Consider the following 13728-nt stretch of genomic DNA (forward strand, 5'->3'; position numbering starts at 1 on the left):
ACCGTGACCTACTTTAGAGGCGGACATTTCTGCAACGCCTCCCACTGCAAAACGTCTGAAAACACCCGACCCATTTCTCAATCCACCGGGGTTTCATTCTGCTTTCACCCCTTCATCCCGCAGCCTGTTGCCTCTGAAAATCCACTCTGACTTTTACATTTTTACATTTCAGGCACAACGCTAATGCTCTTTCCACGTCTATTCGAGGGAAACTCAAAGAAACAGCCTAAAAAAGATGCTCCTCCAGCCACAGAGTGATCAGATAAAGCAATTAGACAGGAGTTTTAAGGAACAATTAGGATGCAAACAGGAGATGTAATTCTCCAGAGATCATGTAGGATAAAGACAGAAAGGGTTGTGATGCTGCGACAGGAGGAAATGACTGATTATCTGCAGCCGGTGCTGAAAACTCGATCTTTTGTGTGACAGCCAAGGAGGTCACGCTAGGTAGAGTCAATTCAGAGCAGCTGAATCTGAGAGTTACAGTGGGAGGCCGTGACACGGCGAGCACAACGAGAGGGCGAAGCTTTCCTCTTTGATAGCGAGATGCACCGTGATAGACCTGAAGGCTGACAGCCAACTCGCTGCTGGCCTCAATTCACCTGAGGCTTCAAAAGGAAACTGTATCCAGAGAATTGATTCAAGCTTTCAGAGATTAAATGTTCAAAAAATGATGTGTGGAGGGAAGATTCGCTGCAATGCTATGGATATTTCACAAAAATCAAAGCCGGTAAATGAGATAAGTGGGCTCAGACAGGTTGCTTTTAGGATACATTCAAATATAAAGACGAAGAATCGATGAAATCATTTTCTTCACACTTAAATAAGAGCTGAAGAGCCTGCTGTTCAAGACTTTACATCCTTGACAAAGTGCAGAATCCAACCAGCGCTAAGTCTGAGCCCAAACTCGTTGAAGCACATTTTGTTTTGTTCCCCGAGGAGCCGAAAATGTTGTTATTGAAAGATTACGTCATATCCAGAAACTCAAAGTTTATGTTTCAGATGTCTGATTCTTTTCTGAGTTCGTTGTCAATTATCTCCTAAATTGGAGAATGTAACTTTAAGAAATGTGTCCTCAAAGCACATCACTTTATGAGACAGTAAGAAGCCTGAGCTGAGTAATGGCTCAAATTCACTTAGTTACTCAAATGACACGCTCCGTCTCCCTCTCCACCACCTCCTCCTCCATCTCCAACACGAGCCAGACTTCCTCAGAGGAAACAAAACTCACAGGAGAGGCCTGCATTAAATCCTGTGTATTCAAACACGTCTCTTTATCAGCTGAGCGAGAGGCTGCGAGGTAGAAGAGCTGCTGCTGCTCTGATGTGCAGCCAGGGCGATGAGGTGCATGCTGGGTGGGAAATGACCACCGACGACCTGCCAAATGTTGCAGAAAACTTTAACGTAGTCACTTTGGATGGCAGCCAGCTCACGCCCTGGGGTTTTGTGCTCTTTACTCTGGAACTAAAGCGGGCGGGTGAAAGAGAAAGAGTGATTAATCGAAGGATCCTTCAGCGGTATTGTTCCTGTGAGGTTTAGCAGTATGGCAAAATAATAACACCTGGCAAAGAGGCTGCATTTAAACCTCACAGTTTCAATACATATCATGACATTACATTGATAAATGTCCACTTGGCATGCCTCCATCACCAGCTGTGTTAACACTTCAATGATTCAGCCAACTGTATATCACATTTAAGGACGCTTCTGAGAAAACTGCGAAGATTCACGTGTCTGTGCGCTGACAGGCGGTCTCTGCATCACGCAGCAGGAGTTAGAAAGCAAAAACGTACAATTATTAAGTTAAAGTGTTAGATAAGAGACTCAAAAGCCGTCTGTTGAGCATGTTTTGGCCTGACAACTGCAGAGGAATCCAGGAACTACTATCTAATTTCCTCTGGCTGGTCACAGAGGCCGTCCATGCAGCACTCTGCTCTGTAGCCTCATAATGAAGTGGCATTTTGGCGGGCCAGGCCTGCACTGAAGTAGGTAAACAACTCATTCATCAAGGCTCTTTTTGTGAGGCTGCCAGGAGTGGGGATTGTTCGTTATGATGGAATTTGTTCTAAGGATCAACTTATCATCTGCGTCCGGTCTTAGATGGAATAGGCTCGGGGTGATGTATGGCTGTTTGGGGCGCTGGTTTGTGTGGGAGTGGGAGGTGAAAACAAATGTGAGCGATGATTTTTTAATAATAGAGATGAAGAAAAAAGTGAGGCTGGGGTCAAGAGTCAAGCTGCTGGGTGCTAGCAATTTGTTCTCACTGCTGGAGCAATTTGACGCGACTACCTGACGAGATCCGATTTCTACGCACTGAATGTAGAGTAAGTCAAACAAGCATGAAACGTCTCCATGATCCTCCTCCAGGCTCCGTATACTGCTTAGTCATTTTATTTACTTCATTCCAACAAACTAATTGGTTTTTAACTTCTCTGTAGCCACTTCTGGGTTTAAAATTCACATCAACACTTGCCTCCCGGGCAGCTCCTAGCTCGCTGGATAAAGATTTTTTAAAATAACATTTATAGATGTTTAACTATCACACACATTATGCACCAAGGGCATCATGGGAGTCAAGTGGCCGATGGCGAGGTCAAGGAATGAGCGTAACGTAGGCCTGTCACGATAATCAATAAATCAATTAACCGAACGATAAATAAAAACGTCCTCTCTTTTGACCGAAGACGCTGAATGAGAAGATGGCTCACTACGTCTATCTTTCCTAACATCGGACGATTCTATAGCGGATTTATCGGATTTATAGCGGAGTGAGCATCTGTCAAAAATGCAATCTTTGGGGTGAAGACGGGGCTGCTCGCGCGTACACACGGAGAGAGCTGAAGCAAGCGTCCTGAGGGGTAAGGAGGAAACACACACTAATATGAGTGATGGCACCAAAGATACGGTTCTGAAGCTGCCTGCCACAGTCCCAGTGTGGGAATATTTTGTTTTTTATCAGAATGAACAAAGTGTGAGCTCATGAACACCAACCAGCTTTTTGTTTGAAAACAGTGGCGACGAAGAAGAAGAAGGGGAGGTGCAGCGGAGCCTTGTTCTTTGACAATCCGCTCTTACTGAGGCTTTTGGTCGGCAAAGGAAATAGAAATAAAAGTAATCGACTGGGAAAAAGTACATGTTACAAACAATTCAGGAACTGTATAAACTCCCTTTTAATTAGGCTATATATTGTTTTGTTTTTTTTGAGTTTCGTTTTTCTTTAGAGACAGGGTCTATGTTTTATTGTTTTCGATTAGTATTAATTATTTTCATTGACATGTATTTTTTTCTAAAAGAGAGTCCTTTTCATTTTCATTGTATTTTTTTTCCTCTTTCTTGTTTGTTAAATTTATTCTATTTTTTGTTTAATTTTTTGTATAATTTATCATAATTACATCAATGAAAAAATGGAAAAAAAATCAAAATAATATTGACAGTAATATCGTTTATTGTCAATAATATTTTGGAAAATTATCGGAACGTGTAAGGCACAAAGCTCAATAACACGTTAGCCTCGTAGCTTCTGCTGCTAATAATCATAAAAAATGATTACAGAGGAGATGTGGGGGAGATAAGAGCACAGATGGGGTTGCTCCGTCCATGAGATGATGTATTTCAGGGGGAAATGTGTAATTATATTAGTTTCGTATTTGCTCCAGCAGGAGTGGTAATCTCATTGCAGCAGCTGAATGAATAGAGAGGTAACAGTGTAGTCTGAGCACAGCCAGACGCTGTTTTACAGTAGACAGGGTTTAGCCGGAGCCCTGCTTTAATGCCCAATCAGATGGTGTCGTGACATGGCAGGGGTGGTCGGGTTGGCTCGGGTGAGCTGGTCACAAAGGCTGCACTCTTTCCACAGGGGCAGGAGGCGGGGGCATGGTGGCGAGCTGGTGGAAAGGGCGGAGGAGGGGGGCATTAAAAACCACAGCACTCAGCAACTGAATCCAATCCCTTTAATCCCTGCTGGTATGCCCGAGCGACAAACGCCCATTGGTCTCCGCCTCAATTAGCGCTGATGGAGCCGGTTGCTGGACAGGTCAGGAGGAGGAGGAGGAGGAGGAGGAGGAGAGAGGAGGGTGGACTGGATCATTTTGTACAAGGAGGACATGCCAGCCAGTGTCCCTCGTGCGTAATGCAGTCAGCCAGCGCATACTGGAGATTCTTTACAGGACAAGCAATTTCAAACTCCTCATTATGTCTCCTATAAGGATCCGTAAAAAAAAAAAAAAAGCTCTTTTCTCATCCTCTCTGCTCCGATTGTTTGGATTTATTTGAAGGGTGTGTTAAGTGCCACTTGGGCTTAAAGCTGTACGGTGTATTGAGTTTGCAGTGATATTGCAATATCACAAAGCCTGGAGCACGGGCATTTCAATTCATTTTTATAAAACAAGCAATCAATGAAGGCAGGACGCAGGCAGGGAGGGGAGGAGGGAGACCAGCAGACAAGCTATTATATATATGAGGAGATTGGTCCTTTGTGAGCCGAGTCCAGTTCAGAGAGAGATATTTCCCATAATCCACTGCTGTAAAGCTATTGAATGTGCCTCAAGCACCCATTGCAAGGTAATGCAGGCTTGCAATAAAACCTTCAGAGAAACAGTATCACAATTCATATTGCAGGGACCCTTACAGTCAGTGTAATCAAAATACGCTATCACGTTCCCCCCTGCAGCTCTGCTTACGCCTGAAAAATCAAAATAGGAGTCTTGGGGAGCTAAAAGTGTATAAAAATACACTCTGTGGTCAAGGTTAGCCCACGCAAGATCACAGGCTACTGCTGCAACTGCTGATGTGAGTAGCCAAGAGACCTCCCCATTCTGAGTCATCTCACGTGGCCCCTCCAAGACATGATGTCTGCCGTTCAATTATGTTCTCTGTTTGCACTCGCCGGGCTCACATTTGTACAAGACACACCAATAAACGGTGGGAGTCAATAACTCCCCCTCCTCTGTCTTTCATCCGCCGTCAGACGACCTCGCTGACTCCTGCTCTCATCTTTATATTTAGTGTAAACTAATGACGCGTTCCAGTCACACAGCTCCAAAATAAACCTGTATTTTTAATTGAGATTAAATTTCATGTGCGGTCGGATAAGAATTGTGGCTCCACCTGATGCAGAGGACAACGATGATATATAGAGTATCTGCAGGGCTTTTAGGCTTCTGTATCAATACCAATGATGACTCAGTGATTACCAGGAAATTACCGCCATTACAAAACTCCTTCCCATCAATACTTCACGAGCATTAAGAGTTTCAAGACACAACAGATCCCCTCTTCGGCTCACTGCGAGATCAACACGCAGGTTTAAGCAACAAGTGAGCCACACGTGTCAAAGAGGATGCAGATTAAAGAGATTAACCCACAGAGCTCTGCTACAGGAAAGACAAACCAGTGACTACAGTGGGATTTTAGATCACTGGAGTCTGAGACACATTTTATCATATAGTAATGAGAAATTTAGGCAGTAGAATGATGAATTTCTGCATGTTATGACTGCTGAAAATTAAATCTGCAAACTCAAATATCCTGCAAACAAATCAAGGCTGCACCTTTTCACCTTGTTTTGCAAAAACAGACTTCATTCTGTGTTGCACAAACTGAAAGTGTGAGAAATAACTGCGCTATGTTTCTGTTGCACAAAGAATGATTCCTCTTTCATCGAAATGTAAACAAGGATCATCTAAGAGGGTTTAAATGCTTGTTTTCCAGCAGCTTTGATAAGCATAATATTATTTCAGTCTTCAGCAGGATATCCGCTCTGATTTACAAGCTTATTCCTCATTCAATTTCTCTAAATGTGTTATTTGTGTTGCTAACAGGATAATAAATGTCACACCAAAGACCTGTTGATGTTTTCAGCTCACATGGCTGCATCCTAAGTGACATTTAAGGTTTATTAGATAGTAACGCAAAGTGACAGCGACAATAATGGCAGGATGATGAACCCACATTATCACCAGCAAGCAGTGTTCACCCCGGCCCTGCCGAGTCCCCGAGAACCCATTACCCTTTAGTGGTTCTGGTGATAAGAGGTTACAGCGACCTTCATGACAGTGAGGAATCTTGGCGAGAGATGGACGAAAGCGAGGAGGAGGAAGGAGAGGAGAGGAGGAAGGAGGGAGCGTAAAGCAGGCGAGGACTCTTGAGAGAGCCTGAAACAAGAGCATGATGAATGTACAGCTCGCAGTTTTTAATCAAGGATCAAAGCAGGGCCTCTCCGTCTGAGCAGCCAGCCTGTCTAGACTCAAACTCTCCCAAGCACATAAAGCAACATCTGCAGGATGCATTAATTACAGTAAAGGACCGATCTGGACTATTCTCTGGGGGACTGACACTTCAAGTGGTGTGGACTAAAATAAAATAGTCCTGCATGTATTGTATGTCCACATCTCGACGCTCTGATGCTGCAGAAAAACACAGCTCCCCGCCTGAGGTGATGCTGTTTTTTTCAACCTTCGACTCACCGTCCTCCCTATCATTAGTTTTAATTTGAGTCAGTAATGCTTACAGGGACAATTCATCGACTTCCCATTACAGAGGTGCGCTCTGTCTGCATTTACATTTTAGGCTTTTAGCTGATGCTTTTACACGGCGTGACTTACAATAAGCTGAGCAGGTAAGCTTCTGCTCAAGGACGTGCTGACAGGATGAATACCTGTGCCGGATGTTGAACATGTGACCCTGCTGGAAACAGGTTGAACTCTTGTTGGCCCTGCAGACCCGCACCGCTGCTGCTGGAGGATAGAGGGTGATTCTTGTTTTGGGAGAAGTGTGAAATGTTTTGCATTTGAAAATTTACAACTAGGGTGCAAACAGCCCTGAAAATATACATCTACATTTATAACCATGATGATGATTTAAGTCAGGGACAGTGTGGCTCTAACTGTCTTCTTCACGTCTTCGTCACACCTCTGCTTCCTCGCAGGAATCTGAATTAAATATGTATGTTATTTTAGTCTCTTCACTGCCTCTACGCTGAGGTTATAAAAAGATTCAGAGCCTTGCAGCGTTTGCAAATAATCCTTTGCATTTCTTCGGCCAGCTTGGAGTGTATAAGATTTATTGCATCAGATGGTGTCAGCCTCAGAGAAGTACGTTTAAGTGGCTTTCAAATGATTTCCCTGATTACTTCACCTCTGTGCTGCTTTCTCCACTGGTTTGTCCTGTGTGGCAACACTCAGCCCAGTGAAACCAGGAGCAGGTTGGAACAAATCGCTGCAGCAGGAGAAAATCCCCTCAGCAGCAATTACGGTGTTTGGATGACTTATAATCGTAGTGAAAGTTTAGATAGTCATTAATGTGGCGAGAGTGTTTCAAGAGGCCTTGGGCCTTTGAGGACCTGTCATAACATTATTGTGTCATTTCTACAAAGGTTACCTGCCGCGCCTTTCACACATAATAAACACCATTAATTAAGTCAACAGAAGAGGATTTGGTTTCGGCGTGGCTCAGTGACCAGAAAACCAACAAGTAGAGATCCTCCTGAACTCTCCAGAGGTCATCCACGCTTGTTTTTCCTTTTCTTTCTTTTAAAACCACTGAAAAGAAAAACTCCAGATTAAGACGACCGCAGTTAAGCAACACAAATTAGATCAACAAAGCCTTTGTTTGCATTAAAAAGAGAGCTTTCACATGGGTCAAGGGTCAACTTAGAGGTACATGCGATGATTAGCTTGTGTTATCTGCCAAATTTAAGAAAAATTGCTAGCTAACCTCGTATTTAATGTGCCCTGACCAAGGTTAAAATAGTTTTGGATTTGTCCTTATAGTTTAGTTTTAGTTAGTTTTGACATTTTTTTCCATTACAGTTTAGTTTTAATTTGTTTTAAAGCAGGCATTCTAGTTTTTATTTAGTTTTAATTTTTGCAAGGCTTAGTTTTAGTTTAGTTTTAGTTTTAAATTATATAAAAATAGTTTAAACATAAATTAAATAAAAATAATAAAAACATAAATTATATAAAACAATATAACATGAGCTTTAATAATTAGAAACTTGGACTCGGCAACAATAAAGTCAGACTCACATGAAATTAAACTATTACAGATGCTCTGATTCATTGCTCCTCTACGTTTGGTCGCAGCACAGCGCACAGCCAGTCAGTGCAGTAAACAAGCTCGTCCCAGTACGTCGCTGTGATGGTGCCGTACAGCGCTGACAACTGCCGAAAAACTGTCGTAAAATTGGTTGGGAAAATGTGTCCGATTAATTCATTAGTTTGAGTTAACTGCAATGTATTTTAAATTTTCGTTTTCCTTTTTAGTTTTGTTTTAGTTCACTATTATAACCTTGGCCCTGACCTCTGAAAAGCAACAACAATAAATACATTTTCACCACCAATCTCCAGCTGTAAACATGTACATCCAACACAACAACAGACACCAGGACTCCTCCTGCTGTGCGCTCAGAGGGTCAAACACCCGTCATAGTCTTAATTTAACCAGTGCTACTACTGCGCCATAACTTCCTCAGCTGAACCCGCCAACGTGCTGCGTCTGGTTACAATCCTCCATGAACAAAAAAAAAAAGAGGCTTGTTTTTTAAGATGTTGAAGCTCAGGATGATACACGACCCCAGAAGGAGGCGGTCAGACTGGCTGGGTCTGATGGGAAAAAGAGGCTACATCTGGACTTCACAAACACACCTGTGCTTTTGGAGCCTGATGCATAATGTAGGAGCTCATATTAGAAAAAGATGGAGGAGGAGTGAGCTGGTTGAGGAGCTGTGAAGCACCTGAAAAGCAGCAGCAGCAGCAGCAGAGGGGTGGATGATTAAGAAGGAGTGTTTAGTCTCAGACCAAATGGACTGGATGTAGGGATGAGTTACAGCCTCATGAGCATCAAATGTGCTTTACTTCCACTCAGCCGTATGTCCTTTTGCTTTATACGAATTTAATGTTTACAAGCCAGATACCAGATCACAGATAAATAACCCTTTTGAGCCTCAACACATAAATACACGGTTTATACATCTTTTTACTGCTTGCTAAGCTTCATACGAGGAGAGAAACTCTGTTTTCACTCAATCAATAGACTTGTGATGGTTTTCAACTTTTACAGAGTAAATAATCAACTCAGCGAGGCAGAGTAAACATTACTTTTAGTCAGCTATTTGGACAGTTTGTTGCAGCACATACTGGAGAAGAAGACTGCAAAACTGAGCTGTAGTTTTTGTCTTTGCGTAGATTCAAGAAGAAACTTGTCTACTAATAATTAACTGTGTTGAAATAAACCAGTGCCTCAAAAGTGTAGAAGTGTTTGTTAGATGTTGCCCGAGGGAAGAGGTTTCTCTCCGCGGCATGGAAGTCAAAGGTCAGGGTCGACTGGAAACACCAAATTCACAAACAAACTCAGCTCTGCAGCAGGAAACACTTAGAGTTGACTAAATCCACTGGAAGCCACTCATCTGTCCCAGCAGAAATAACTGGTATTTGTGCTTTTAGTCAATGAATCAGACAGCAGAGACCCCGGTCTGATGATGAACTGATTCCAGATAGTTGAGTTTGATGTGTTGCAGAGCTGAAACTGAATCATCAGATCTGTTTTGCTGCTGAGACTTAAAAAAAAAGACCCCAGAGCTGCTCCATCCTCACCATATTGATGTAACCTTACACTGGTGTGCAAGAGGATCAATGTCTGTGAGAAACTGCTGCAGTGTACAAAAAAGGAGGCCAAATGTGAAGGCAGAGCATGATGAGAGCGACCCATCCATCAGCCCCTGGAGTGAATACATGCAGAGAAGCAAACAGCCATTTTTCTTCCAAATCATCAGCAAAACATGACTTTTACACCGAAGATGACCTCTGCAGCCTGTGGTTGATTGACTGAGTTCCACTTGCATCACATCAGAAAGAGAGGAGGAAGGAGAGGAGGACAGAGTCCTGTTGCTTCAGCTTAGAGTCATTAACTCATGGGAGAATATGAGACGGCGATGGGGGTCAAAAAGTCACATGTTGCTAACCATAGAAGATATACGGCTGATATTTCCAGCTTTCAGTAAACACACCCAGCTGTGTGTTTATCTTCCAGGATGCTGTTGTGTTGACATGCTTTTACAATTTCTGACACCAAATGGGAAAAGTCAGGGTTTTAGACATCTTAGCTCCAATAAAACCCTTCTGAAAGATGAGCAGAGAATATTTCTAACCTAAAATCACAGCTAAAGTTGCTAACAGAAGCTCAGAGTACTCTCTGTTAAACCGCCTGCTTTCTTGGGGCTGCTGTCATTATCAAGATCTTCTTTTAACAAGCTGCACAATCACCTTATAATTTGTGATGATAATAATATTGCTCAGTGCAGAAAAAATCATGGCAATGATATCAACACAGGATTGCTCAGCCCTGTTAAAACCTGCAATAAGTTAGGAAGCAGCACAGTAAATATTTACAGATTAGCAGTTGAGGCGAACACGTGATCAGAGGCAGAGGTCGCCCTGAGTTCAACATCCGCCTGCACCAGTGGCACATTATCAGATCAGTGGAAGTAAAATGTCATTTTCCAGTTCAGCAGAGGCCTGTTACTGTTGTTTTTTTGTATTAAATGCAACCAAAAGCAGCAAAAACGCACACAAGTAGCCCGTTCATTCACTACCCTGTCACATCAACGCTGTCGCAGACAACCTTGACCCGCCATGTGCTACAGCAGAGCTTAGACATGCCAGCAGGGATCAAAACATGGGGCAGCTGCTGGATGCAACAATAAACCAGGTCAAATTTCACATTCCTGCCTGTCGGACACCTTCGCCTCCTTAATAAAGGTGTATTACAAAAGCATGCTATGTCTGGTTTTTAAGGCTTAACCAGGCAACTCGGGTGTTCATAAATAGACAGAAGTCCTATCACAAGAATCTTATAAACCACATATAGCATGCTAATCCTTCACACCATCTAATTAATGACTGCTCTAAAAGTTGAAATACAAGTGAAGAAAACTCAAACAGCTTAATGTAAAACTTGATTTATTTGGAAAACCACTCATGTCTTTGTTCAGTTGACAAAATAAAAATAACAAATGAAGACTTTCACATCAAAATAAGGAAATATCAATTTCTATTTTCACTCTTTTTGATCATTTTAAAATCTTTCTACAGATAAGTCAACTGTAGCTTTAACAGAGATAATTTGTCCTTTTATTGTTCCCTGCCTGTATTTTTAAAGCTCAGGATCTCAACATTTTCTGGACAATTTTTGGCATGAAGCGGTAAAAAAACCTCTCTCTGGGCTTAGTGCCTTTCTCACAGGTTTTCTTGAGCTGTGCCAATTCAACTTGTATTTCAGAAGGATTATTATTCCATCTCGAGGAGAAACCGTTCATTTCCCCACTTCAGAGCGTAATGAGCAAGAGGAATAATCATCTGCTACACTTTGCTTCACACACAGCACCTGGCTTAGCCTCCAACCAACCCTAAGTATCACTGCATCTGAGAGGCCTTTTAATTTCTACTCAAAGACACCCCAGGGCACACCATTAAAGGACAATTCCCCTGCAACTTCATATGTATTTAACACTCTGTTTCTTCAGTCTCACAGCTTTCATTAAGGTGTAAACGAGCCAGGTCCTTCGCTCCCAAACAGCACGGAAAACCGGTTTGCAAAGTTAAACAAGTACCTGACCATTTGTCAACAACACTTTGCATTTTAAAGAAACTTAATACTCAGATTAATAAACAACAACAGACAGAAAATCCTGCCCTTAGGTGTGATTTTTGCAAATGAATTGTTCCAACTGTGGTCAATGACAATCCAGTCAAACCAGCAGGCAACACAAAGTGAAACTAAAGCTGCGCTGTTGTTGTTATCAGATTGGACGTGTTATTTATGGCAGCCGCTGCAAGAAATGGAAGTTTAAAGCACCGGGTTACAATTTGTCGCCTTTCTGGCATGTGATGAAGTAAACATCAGAGCAAATTTAGGTAGTATGATACTTGTATTAGCTTCCCACCAGTATTTAGACTGTGTTTACTCATTAGAGAAGAGCTGCCTGCTCGCTCAAAACCAGTTCAGTGTCATGTGATTCTTGGCGGTCTCATTTTGGGAGGATGAGCAGGTTCACTGAGTGCATAAGGTCCCCCAAAACCCATGAAGAAGAAAAATATAGGGCTGTAATAACAACAACATGAACCAAGGATTAGGCTGCAGGACGATCTGAACCATGATACTTGGGTATAACCCGTCTACAAGTTAAGAAACTGACGATATGAATGATGAAAGCCTTAAAATCACAATTTTACATGTTATCTTCTGGTTACTTGCTGACTCCAGCGTGTTGTCCTTTAGATAAACTGTTATAACATTAGTGTCCCTACTGGTTGCAACAGTAAGGACACCACAGTTATCCTCATATAAACCCCTGCTCCACTGATATTAAGCTTAAAAATGTCAAATCAGCCCTGTAAGTATTAGTTAGAGCCCCTTCGAGGACCCCTTGAGGTCCCCTGGCCCCATCTTGGACTCTGTGTACAATGGATGTCAACGCACATCCACATGCACACATGGAGAATGCAAAGAAAAGGGCATCAATAATGAAGCGGAACGGCAGAGTGGGATTTTCCCCCTTCTTCCCACAGGCTTGTATTGCATTGCATTTCATTGCATTCTCCACATGCAACAGCCAGCTATGCATTGCACTCTGCAGAAGTAACAATAAGCACTGAATTGAATTCCCCACTGCTGGTAATAAACCATGCATAACCCCCCTCCACACCCACCTGAAGAGCAGGAGATGAGGAAAACGGCGAAGGCCAGTTTGGTGGCGTCTCCCATTTTCCATCCGAATCTGATCCTCTGACTGGAAAGAGAATAAAAACAAACAAAAAAACGACGAAATCTCAAAATAACTGAGTCAAATTAAATGTCTTGGTGCCTTAAAGAGCACTGTCTCTGCAAATAGGACATCTTAAACTGTCAAAATCGAGCATGAATCCAGAATATCCCAGGTACTGACAGCCTTAGTGGTCCAAAAAAAGAAGAGGCAAAGAGCAGGCTGATGAAGAAGAGGAGGGTGACGAAGAAGATGGTGGTATTTCCAGGTTTACACAAGAGCAACTGACTTTTTGGCATAAAAGCCAGGGCTGTCATGCACCTGCCAGATCTGCAGCATTGTTATGATCATACGTGTTCACCTGTGCCTGTTGTAGTTTAACCGAGGAAGAGGAGAGCCGAGCCACAGCCGGGCAGGGCGAACATCCATCGGACTGGAAATCAAGCGCACTTCGCCGTCCTCCAATCAAACTTATCCTGGCAAAAGCTCCGTCGCATCGCTCTGAAACGTCAAAACAGCGTTGGATTCAGCATTCCCCAGTCTTGTATTACAAAAAGGTGATTTTCTTATTCATATATTGCTGTTGGTGTACTCCGTGTGGAAGCGTCAGAATCGTCCCGACAGTCCGGCCACAACCACAGCTCCGTCCCCTACGACAGGGAAACAACCGATTAAAGGGCTCCCTCTCGTCTTTTTAGCTGCAACAAAGTGCACTAAACAGCCTGTCAGTTTCGAAATAACTTCAGCTAACAAGTGGAAACGGTATCGTATGTAAGGAATAACATCTAATGCTGCTGTTAATCCGTGTATCTGAAGCAGATATCGAGTTTAGGACGAGCTGGTTTTCCAGAGTCCGTCTCCTCCTCTGGTCGGGACGATTTCAAGATGGCGTCATAGTCCGGCGTCAAGCTAAATCAACCGCGAAACTGGTGAGTACAACTTCCGTAGCCCTTTAAAATAAAACAGGTCCC

The 13728-nt window shown here is 42.8% G+C and overlaps 1 protein-coding gene across 2 annotated transcripts in view; it reads right to left on the reverse strand.

The window, feature by feature from the left end:
* The window catches only part of acvr2ab (activin A receptor type 2Ab), a 38275-nt gene extending 24642 nt beyond the window's left edge, over positions 1-13633 (reverse strand). Inside the window, exon 1 of one of the 2 annotated variants that reach the window (XM_074664283.1) lies at positions 12705-13633. In XM_074664283.1, the coding sequence (XP_074520384.1) occupies positions 12705-12759 (55 nt within the window). In that variant the 5' untranslated portion in view covers positions 12760-13633. The remainder of the gene's footprint in view (positions 1-12704) is intronic. The other variant, XM_074664282.1, reaches the window with a different exon arrangement.
* Positions 13634-13728: the final 95 nt, after the last annotated feature.

The sequence above is a fragment of the Halichoeres trimaculatus genome, unplaced genomic scaffold (genome assembly GCF_033239565.1).
Source record: "Halichoeres trimaculatus isolate MK-OKI-2021-1 unplaced genomic scaffold, fHalTri1.1 fHalTri1_scaffold_24, whole genome shotgun sequence".
Lineage (NCBI taxonomy): Eukaryota > Metazoa > Chordata > Actinopteri > Labriformes > Labridae > Halichoeres > Halichoeres trimaculatus.